Below are 11,074 nucleotides of genomic sequence, written 5' to 3'. Positions count from 1 at the left end.
TTCCCTATTGAGAAAAGCATGGAAGCTCAAGCTCACACTGCAGCTTGTACTTAGGGAGTTAAGCACATGCTTAAAACAAAGCCCGTGCTTCAGTGCTTTGCTGACTGGGGCTGGACTACTGAAGCACAAATGAAAAAAGAAAGAATGAACTACAGTGAAATCAAACAACATTAACAAATAAGAATGAACTTTCACAGCAAATCTTCTTCTGTGCTCTGCTCAACATATAATTGTGCGGTTCAAGAGCATTCCAATAGATTAACACAAAACCAATATTGACTTAAAAAACATATTTCACCTTAATCTTGTTTAAAAACAAAAAACACAGTGGTCTGCTCCTACGGCATTATCCAGAGACTAAAAATGGGAAGAAACACATAATACACGTTGCCTGATGCCAATAAATAAGAAATTGGGACTCATAATGTATAAATTAAATAATTTGATTGCTGGCTCCAAGATTCAATTCTGTGTTTATTTTTCAGTTTGATTGCAAGCCTTCAGTGATTTCCTGAGTGCCACTGTGAAACAGTTAATGGCTAGGGCCTACATCAAGCCTCTGGGCATTTAACTCTGATCTCTCTTCAGCTAGCTTAATTTGAGGCTGCTATCTACAGACACTCTAAAACAGTGCACAATACCAAAGAGCTAAGAGATGGAGACAATGGGAGAGAGTGAGCAAGCATGAGCATAAATGAATGATAAGTTGCAGGCATTTTGGGTCGACTTACACTGTGACCAACATTTATTCCAATATATTATGCTGTCAAGAGCAGTTGAGGGAAAAAGTGTATGTTACATTGAGGTGCCTTTTTTTTTTGCCTTTATTGCATAACTTCACAACTTGCTTTCTCAATTAAGAATATCTGTGTAACCCTCTCTGTGACCTAATATCCAGATGTACAGCCTTGAATATGAAGTAACTTTTTTTTATTTCTTCAAGATTCTGTCTCATTCTGTGGATAGAATGGACAACATTCACTGAATAGGTAGTCATTTAATTCTTTTTTTTATCCCCATCAATTTGAGTCCTAGTTACTTATTTAGTACACCCAATCCTATACTAAATTTAAAAGTATTATTTTCTTTTCCTTTGGACATGTTTCCTTCCCTTGTCATCAAACAATAAATCTCCTTAACATTCCTGCAAAATGGGAGAGGATTATTAGTTCCAGGGATTAACCTAAAAATATCCAAAGCATCCCCTGGTTTTGGGTACTTAATCTGAGTTCTTTCAGTTTTCAGGCACTCCACATGCCTCAAGCAGAGCTGTAAGAGATCTCAGCTGCAGTTCAAGAGCACTTAGCTCTTCTGCAAAGGAGGACAAGATGTTTCAGATTGGCTATTGGGAAAATGAGGAGCAGAATGGCCACTTATAAAAAATTTGATGCAAGTGACCTGCCAACATCACAAACACTGGCAGAAGCAAGAATAGTCTCCAATTTGATGCCATTCAACTGCCTGAACTGCAAGTCCTTTCTCTTCCTGAACTCCAGAGTCCCTTCTGTGACTATGGCAGTGGGCTAGAGAGGAAAAACAGCAACTTAATGAAAGTTTGGTGTCTGATGCTTCTTTAATCAGGAAGCCCACAGATACGTGGGCATTTCTTGGTGCTTCCTAACTGTCAAGTGTTAGGAAACACTCAAGATTTAAGTCATATCTTTTTCTGAGGTAGTCATATTTGTTGTAGTTTTCTAGTGTTACTGTTGTAACTTAAAATGTAGATGCCTCCCCTCTAAAACCTAAATGTGGAATCAGAGAGACCCATGGGACACCAGAAATGTTGGGATTTTCAGTTTCCTTCAATGTGCCACTTGGAGTTGCAACACACTGATCTGCCTTTGGAAGCCAGAGCTCCCAGCTGAGCTTCCACTGCAGCTATGGCCTTTGATTCATCCAAAAAAGTGTTTTGCTTTGGGGAGAAAAGCCAACTTTTCCCAGAATGGAGCAGTTACAAACAAAGATCATACTGCCAAAATTTCCCAGATGAGAAGCGATCTTCCTCCCTTGTACTAGGTCAGGGACTCACTCCAAGTTTTGCTTCAGGCCATATGGTTCTCCCAGCACTATTTTAATTGTTACCTTTGCCACTCAATGTAATGAATTTCTGTCCTTAGAAGATATCAAAGAGTCTATTGTTTCCCAACTTTCTTTAGCATCTTCAATAGATTTTTATGTTAAATTTATACCACCATGACAACATCAGTATTAAATTTTTTCTACTACATAGATTTAGTATTTTTTAATATGACTATTTGCAGAATTTTTTAGCATGCCATTTTACACTTGTATCATTTTGTGAGCGTTTCTCTTTACCTTCATGCACTGCTAAACAAACATCTGTTATTCACACACTATTCTCAATGACTATTACCTTATACATTATATGGTTTCATTAATAAATCATATAACTAATAATCTGTTTGTTACCTTTAATAAAATTGTCCATTCCATTGCATACGTATCTGAGAGACTAGAGCATTCCCTTATTTTTCTAAGTGCATGTTTAAAGGGAAAAAAAATTGCTGAACTGAGTTAAGTTCTACTGCAAAGTCCACTTCTATCTACCTATCTCTCTGTCTCTCCTGTTTCTTATGTTTCCTGACTGGCACTGCTCAAATCTAGCAGCAATAATCACAAATTAAATGGATGTTGGGTTTTGGACCCAAGGGACCATTTACCTTCTGCTCAGAGGCAAAAAAATATGCTTAAGGCTAGAAAAAGCCATTTCAGAGAGAAGAATGTTTCCTTTTCATATGCAAAAGACAGAATATCTAAATTTAAATTAGGAGGACAACTGCCCTGAAACTGACATTCTTTGTGAAATGCAAAAGAGCTCTGTAAATAAAATGGTACCTCCAGAATTAGTTTTGATTATTAAATTATTAAGTTTAAGTTTTTAAGTTAAAAATTACTGATTAATTACTGATTTTTGGTTAGAAGTTTTATTCTTGCTGTATCGGGTTCCTTCTCCATTTTTCCTTCTTAAAATAATCAGAGTATCCTTCTGAAATAGTCTCTCACTATGATATTATGCCTTCCCAGGGGAATGTAAACAGATGCCTTTGGCTAAACTGCATGTATCAGGAAAACAAATGGGAAGTGGTCATTACCAAAGTCAACGAGCTTGACTCCACCTTCTGTTGTCAGGAGAATGTTGTTCCCTTTCACATCACGATGAATGATCCGGTTATTGTGTAAATGCTGAAGGCCCTATATACCAGCAGTAACAAAAATAAGTTTACTCCCTTATTTAAAAACAATTACCCTGTTATTAGGGAATGTAATGAAGACAATCTGCACATACTCTATAGAAACATCTGTCCATTGGATTACATGCTTGATACAACCCCTGCTGCTATAATAGCCCACATAGTATTGTCAACATTACCATACTTTATAAATGGAAAATGTATGTATGAGAGAAGTAAATGGCACCCTCTGCTGTCATTACAAGCCCAATGAACATCCTTACCAAGAGAGCACCATATAAGATGTATGAGATTAGAGCTTCATCCAACTGTTGGCCACACTTCAGCAGGCCTTTGACAAGCTCTGTCACAGAACCTCCATTGCACAGCTGTGAAGCGAGAGTGGTGAGCGGGGGGAAAAAAGCAAGACAAGTCCTCAGTTACTCAATATACTTTTTTAGTCTGCGAATGCCTACCATGCAAAGCTGTACTACACCAGTCTGCGACCAACTAGATTTTTACATTGCAATTATTTATGTTGTCACCCCACCTTAGAACATATTTTATTAGCAATGTTAATAATAAATCACAGCAGCCTGAGTGGGGGGAGGGAAGTGAAAACCAAAGATTATAAAGTGTAATTTACAAAATGTAACTAAAAATCAAAATATTACGAACAGGACTGTATTTTGCTGTTAAAAGACAAATTATATGTTCAATTTAAGTATTTTAATAATAATACATGCATTGTCTTTTTGAAAAACTGCTTCTGTGCAAAGAAAAGGACAGACAGAAAAGATCGATGCTCTTGATAACTGGGAAGCAACAAATGACAGTCATTTTAAACTTTCACTCCATCAATGCTCCTGCTGGCAGGCAATATAAAGTACGCAGAAGCCATATCTCTATAGTCCAATTTGATGGCATGTGCTGCTAACAACTGAAATGAAACATTCTGATTGAGAAAAACAGGTTCTTGCAAGCATTTCCCATTAATGGGCTGCCATACAAAAAAAGACAAGGAGAAAAAGTAAAATTAGAATCTTTGCAAATGTTTTCACCCAGACCATTAGTTTACTGTCCATTCCCACAGCTGTCCTCTTTCTTTACTTCAATATCCACAATTGTTGGGAGAATTGATTGCCCTACTTTCATAGAATTTTCTCCTCTAGACTTGTTTTTGTAGCCAGCACACTTAACAATGTTTCTGCCATACAGAAATCACATGCATTTCAACAGAAGTTCATTTTACATTATCCGTATTAAGTTTAAAATACTGCAGTGTAAATCAGGAGAAGGGTATGAAAACAGAAGTTCTACAAACTCCCAAGTTTTGCATGTCTCAAAGAACTTTTACCAATTGCGTATCAGTTCAATCCCTAATTTCTGTGATACATCGATATTTTCCTTCATTTATTACTGACTTCCCCTTGCATCAAAAAATTTCACATGACTAAGAGTTTTAGTTCATGGAAAGGATCAGATCACATGATAAACCAGACATCCTTTATGTAAATAAGTTCCTGAAGCAAAATTTCATCAGTGAAAACATTGATAGGTTCTGCAGGAATTTGACTTTACTTTTTAAAGAAGGGAATTTTAAATTTTTTTTTTTTTAATCAATTGGGTGGGAGCATGGGAGCATTCAGCTCAATATCAGTCATCAAATGTATTTATAGGAGAACTTAATCACCTTGTGAAAGAAAGTGCATGATTTTCTTTCCATGCTTAACCATTTGCTGACAAGCCATAATGTCAAAGATTTTTGTTTATTGCTTTCACTGCACTAAATGTTCGGTTGAGACAGGCTGTCCTAAGCTTATCTCTAGCCTACAAATAAAATATAGGAAAATATGCCCTCACTTCAAAAAAAACCCCCAAGCTGGTTGTGACTGAAAAATGATACAGACTGACAGTTGTTTGGTAGCATTTGTTAAATGAATAACTGAGTCTGAAAATAAATATAACCCACAAACACAACTGCAGCTGTCAGTGACACTGTTCTTGACAGCCAGCAAAGATCTGGGACAAAATGAACTTGTAAACTTCATTATCACTTTGTACCTAATGGTAATAGTTTAAAAAGTGGACTGATGCATATTTAGATAGAAAAGTAGTGAAGCTTACTTTACAGTTGTCTACACTACAACTATGTGAGAATTGCATCATCATACAAAGTGGACAAAGATGTCCACTTTTGCTGCTCTTCCTCATCCTAGGCATTTATCAAAGTAACGTCCTGCTTGCAGTGAGGAAAAATGGCAAAATTGCGCCTAAAGGAAATAAAAAAATCCACCATTTTATTACAAATTTTGGAAGTCACACATCCGATGAATGTATTTCATCAAAGACTCAGGATCAAAGTCTGAGTACTTTGTATATTCCCTTTTACTAAAAAACGTCATTAATTTATAATATAAAAAGTAACTGCTGTGCATAAATTTGCATGTAAATTCCAAGGCAAGAAATAGCTTGCCTTGTAAATTTATCCATATAAGGAAAACACTATTTTTTTAATGTTAATTTTTTTTTTAAACTTTGGATAATGTGCACAAAAACACACTTGAACTGAACATACTTAATTGATAAGGTACAAACACCTAACTCTCTTAAATTCTACATTCAATTTTGTTACATACATTGTCACAATTCTGCTTTACAAAATTTTGTTATATGGAATAGCACATGTGATGCATCTGTTGGATATGCTACACTTGTATTAAAAAAGAAAACACATGGGAAACCAAGCCCAAACTCAACACAAAGCCAGCAGCATACAGTAAAAAACTACACCAGAACAAAAATACCAAAGCTCCTTCTTTAATAGTTACTGACATTTAAGAGGAAACACATCCAAAGGTTTTTCATTCAAGCTACATAATTCTGCAGTACATAGAAGTTAGATGTATTGTTGGGATTCCTCAACTTAAGGTGGAAATAAAGATTCTCTATTCTGATTCCAGTCACTATTGAAGAAAAGGGAGTGGAACTTCTAAAGTGATCAGTAATTAAAAAGTGAATGCTAACTTTACTGGTCTAGTTAGAGAGAACATTTGAACAGTCTGTTACTGCTCATCAGTCTGTGCACAGCCCTGTATCAATTAAGCCTATAAAACATCTAGAAGAAATCTTCATCTTACAACAATCTTTGTCAGTCACTCAAGTCGCAACAAAATACATTTTCATTGCAAGAATACTGATTGCCACCACACAAGAAGAGTTAATAGAAGGAATTTCTGTTGCTAGGTTTTCAACAACCAGACTCTAGTTTTAAATTACCATAAAAAAGACTTTCCTATAACGTTTTTTCTGTTCACTTTTGCATGTTTGTTAACTGTCCTCCACGTTACTACTAAATCATCTTTTGCATTCCCCTCAAGCGCTTGAGCTCTCCAAAAATTTAGAGAAATGGCTTATCTGATGTTTCGTCCAACATGAAAAAAAATCAAGCTGTCAAAAGGATTTGCTTGTTTTGGAGGCAGAATGTAGCAGCTTGAACAGAAATAAAATGCAAGGACACTCCCTATCAAACAAACTTTAAGTTTGGATGTGATTTTCAACAGTAGGCTACCGCACATCATCTCTAGTCCTTTGATTAATGGCCCCAATCAGAGAATCATGAAAGCCTGTGACTCTTCTAGCAATAAAAAAAAACCATAGAAACCCAATAACATTTACTAGTTAAGATGTAATGTTATCAAAATTTTTTTACCTCTAGTACTAGCCAGAGCTGTCCTCCCACATATTGATCTGCTTTGTAAAACATCCCATAAAATCTAACAACATTAGGATGATTGGGAAGAAACTGCAAAATATTATATTCTGCTTCAATTTCTTCATCTACATCCTAAATAAAAAACACAAACACACAGAACATAAACACAGTAAGTCCGTACAAAGCAAGAACAAACTCTCATGGATAAAAAGAACCATTTTTAATTAGTTTGTACTTTTAAAGAGTTCTACTTTAATGCAAGTGAAAGTACTCACATAACACTGTAAATTTAATCCACACCAAATCGTGCCACCTTTGCTTTTTTTGCCTACAAAATGTGAAGTCTGTGTAAAGCAGTTGTTCTTCAAGGATTCTTTCAGTGCATAACATACTCAACCAGAAAAGTAAAAATTATACTTTGCTCAGTTGTCTAAGTAACAAATTTATACATGTATTATTTTCTATCCCATTTTTAAACATGCATATTTTTTAATAGGTAATCTAAATGTAAATACATGAATCTTTGATTCATTCTTTTTTCTATGGTCATCAGATGTGACCAAACACAGAACAATTTCACAAAACCTCAAAGGAGACATCAGTGAAAACAAAGACATTCTTACGACGAAAAGAGGTACACCAGAAATGACTACAGGGAGACAAAACAAAATCCATGAAATAAGCAAATGTTTCTAAATATTTGTTAATGAAAGGATTTTGTGACAATTACAAAACGCGGTTTAATATTAGGACACAAGCCATAACTCAGAACAGTCCTTAAGCACTGAATCTTTCCTTGTTTCTGCACAGAGTGTGACCGTTAGAAAATTTAAGCTCTTACATGCATTTTCCTTTTTTCCATTTTGCTAAAAACGCTATCATCTTATTTATTACCTCCTTCAGATTTCTACAAGAAAAAACCAAGATAGTGGTAGATGACAATTATAACTTTTTTTAGTAAATATTTTAGCCCAGCTGTCAGTAATCAAACTCCAGCTTGATCCAACCTAAGCATCTGCCAATTAAATCTTCCATTGAAAACTAGGGCCTTGGCTCTCCAGGGAAGCGAGGCATTTAATATCTACTAAAACTAGAGCTGGCACAGAACTACCTCTGAGAATTTGGGCTGTGCTCTTCTTCCCTTTTTATCTTAACTATTGCCTTGCAGTATTATCCACTTAGATAACTATAGAAGATAGAAAAGGTAACTATATAAGAGATAACCATAACTATAGAAAAGATAACTATATATAAAAGATAACTATAAAATATCCTAAAGTTCACAGTACTTCTGTGATAGGAAAAGTAACATTTTTAGGGAGTCCACAGAATAAAATAAGAACATTACTATTAACAGCATCTTGTATTTTCCCTGCTATAGCAGATGCCTAAGAGGAATGCTTCTGTGCCTTCTTATCATTTGCATGCTTCAAGCACAAATATCTAAATTTGTACCAGAAGAATTACACAGACATAAAAAAGAAACTAGGCACATGCTGTCTTCAAACAACCTACAAGATGATGAAACTGTAAGTTGCAGCTTTCAGGTGATGGTACCAAACTTCTTCTGTCAATGCATTCTGCAAAATTGTTCTCTTCAGGATGCTTTCAATATCTTAGACATTTGATTTACACTTCAACTCTGAAAATTCTTTTAAATTAAGAATGAAGTTACAGTTTAATATTTTTTACTTACACTGATAGGATCCAGAATCTTTACTGCTGCCAGGCTCCCATCTTTCTTATTGGCAACCTTATAGACTTTACCGTAAGTGCCTTTCCCAATAGTCTCTATAATTTCCCAGGTATCTGAAGGATCAGCTAATGATTCTAGTCCAATCATACTGGAATTGTATTGAAACAAACCATACAATGGCTTCCTGGAAAACAAAGCAGACAAACATACAGTGGGAAACACTAAGTAACTCTGTACTAAAGGTGGTGTCTTATGGTAAAGAAATCACATATTGTCCTAATGTGAGAAAAAATACAGATAGAATCACAAGTGAAAACCAGACAGAAAGATAAGATCACTAAATGAAGGAATGGAAAGAAAACTCTAGCGACAGCTTCTCTTTACTTACTTTGCTGTATGTATTATTTGCTTCAAACATTGCCCCATACACTACATCATTCTGAACACATTTTAACAAGTTCTGACAAAATCTGATCCCTCCCTTCACTGCACACTCTTTTAACAGACATTTTACATAATTAACACGCCTCATAAAATGAGGCTCTATCGTGCATTAAAAAGCCACATCATGCTTTCAACATATTTTTGTCTAATGCTCTCTGGATAATTGCCAGACAGGCATTCAGCAGGTATAACACATCATCATATCTGATATATCTACAGGGCTATGTATAACTAGTTTAATAAAAGTTAAGACTGGTCTGGCTGGTATCATAAAATACAAACCAACTTGATAATGGGCAACAGGTAAGCCACTGGGGTGACATTCATCACTGGAGATACTTCTCAACAATTGCACTTGTCTCTATCTCTGTATTTCAGTGAGAGTGTGTTATGGTCAGTTACCCTGGCTGATGGCACCTCTACCTGCAGGAGATCTCCTGGTCAGGGAAACAGTTTCCCCAAACACTCCTGACTGATGTATGGATCACCGCAGCCTAGGCAAAGGGCTCCTTCCTACCTTTGGAATTACACAGATGGCAAGTTCTGGTGATTAGGAAAATGACACCACCATTTTAGGATTTCATTTCAAGTACTGAGAACCTAGATTTTGCTCCTGAACTGGAATTAGAGAAAGGAAAGATGAAGTTTAAGATGAGATTAACTTGGGCTTCTAATATAACTCATCATTAGGGAAGCTGACTGGTCTATGCTTTCTTTAAGAAAGAATATTATTTTCCCATTTGGTGGCTGTCAGTAGGTAGACCACTTCAGCTATTTGTACACTTAACTAAGAGATGTAAAGTCTGAGATCCATTAACAAACAGAAGGAGAAAAATAAAAAAGTGATCTTGCAAAAGCAATTGAAGACAACACCATAGCTGGCTGCAAAAGCTCTCGGTTTCTGGAGATGGATCAACTAACACTTCAAATATACACCTGTATGTTAAGGTTTGAGTCATTTCTTTCTAAGCGTGTCTGATATCTGCAAATCTGCTTGAAATAATTTAAAAAAAACTGCTGTCTTATTTACCTCTTCACCATTTCCAGCATCAGTGACAACTATCTGACATGAGAAATTTAGTCAGAAAGAAACGTAAGCCTGGCTGGGGAAACTGATAAGTTAATAAGGAATGAAGCAGCAGCTCTTCAATCTAATTAAAGAAATAATTGTGCATTCTGTCATGATAAAGAAGAAAATAACCTGTGTGCAAATTCACATGCAGAGCATCTGCACAGCAATATTCAAAATGGAAGCATGTGTATAAACTCATTTGCATGCTTTGTTCCTTTACAGAATAAGTTTTTAAATTCCTCTAGAAATTTGTAAGACAAAAGGTCTACACGTTTTTAAAGTAATATACCATACAGCAGGCACAAAACATGGCTATTACCAAAGTCAGACCAGAGTCAGGTTATAAGCAGTATAATCTTCTTTTAAGCAATGGCAAGCACATTCAGAGAAAATCTCTATTTCCCTCCTTGGTTAAAACTGTATTTGGACCAAAGATGGTGCCAAATAATGTATCAAATTGCTTTGGTCTCTTGACCAAAAAAGGCAAAGAAAAGGAGGAAAAAGAAGAAAGGAAGAACAAAAAAGCTAGGGTCAATTTATCTGTTGTGGGTCAATAATGTAAGTTATTAGGACACTTTCTCAGTACTTGGATCCAATACAGCTTGCCACGAATAAAGAACAGTATTCTGAACACATACAGTTAGCACCTCAACAAAGCAGATCAGGTGAAAGACTTCTCTGAAATCCATGAACAGACAATACTACATGCTCTGAAGACAGCAGCCACAGACATATAGCTTCTGATAAGCCAATCTTAAGAGCAAGGTTTCCTTGCAGAGTCAGGGGTGGTGGTGAATACAAACATAAATCAGAACAGTTGCATCTCAGGTTAAAAAAAAAAACATATTGAACATGTGTGATTTTAATGCTTTAGGAGAAATGCTACAGATGATCATGTGCAAAGAAACAAAGAACAAGCTGCAACCACCTTTGATGCAACCTTACAAAAAAAAAAA

At 35.7% G+C, this 11,074-nt stretch overlaps 1 protein-coding gene across 1 annotated transcript in view; it reads right to left on the bottom strand.

Moving 5' to 3' along the window:
- MYO3B (myosin IIIB) overlaps positions 1 to 8,802 on the bottom strand; it is a 175,533-nt gene extending 166,731 nt beyond the window's left edge. Inside the window, exons 1-4 of the mRNA XM_010286583.1 lie at positions 8,603 to 8,802; positions 6,904 to 7,038; positions 3,476 to 3,580; positions 3,114 to 3,213 (exon numbers count right to left, since the gene is read on the bottom strand). Coding sequence (XP_010284885.1) covers positions 3,114 to 3,213; positions 3,476 to 3,580; positions 6,904 to 7,038; positions 8,603 to 8,749 — 487 coding nt within the window. The 5' untranslated portion in view covers positions 8,750 to 8,802. The remainder of the gene's footprint in view (positions 1 to 3,113; positions 3,214 to 3,475; positions 3,581 to 6,903; positions 7,039 to 8,602) is intronic.
- Between the last annotated feature and the right edge of the window lie 2,272 nt (positions 8,803 to 11,074).

This window comes from Phaethon lepturus, unplaced genomic scaffold, assembly GCF_000687285.1.
Source record: "Phaethon lepturus isolate BGI_N335 unplaced genomic scaffold, ASM68728v1 scaffold2230, whole genome shotgun sequence".
Classification (NCBI taxonomy): domain Eukaryota; kingdom Metazoa; phylum Chordata; class Aves; order Phaethontiformes; family Phaethontidae; genus Phaethon; species Phaethon lepturus.
The sequence above is the reverse complement of the archived record's forward strand: the minus strand, read 5'-3'. Positions and strand labels throughout refer to the sequence as shown.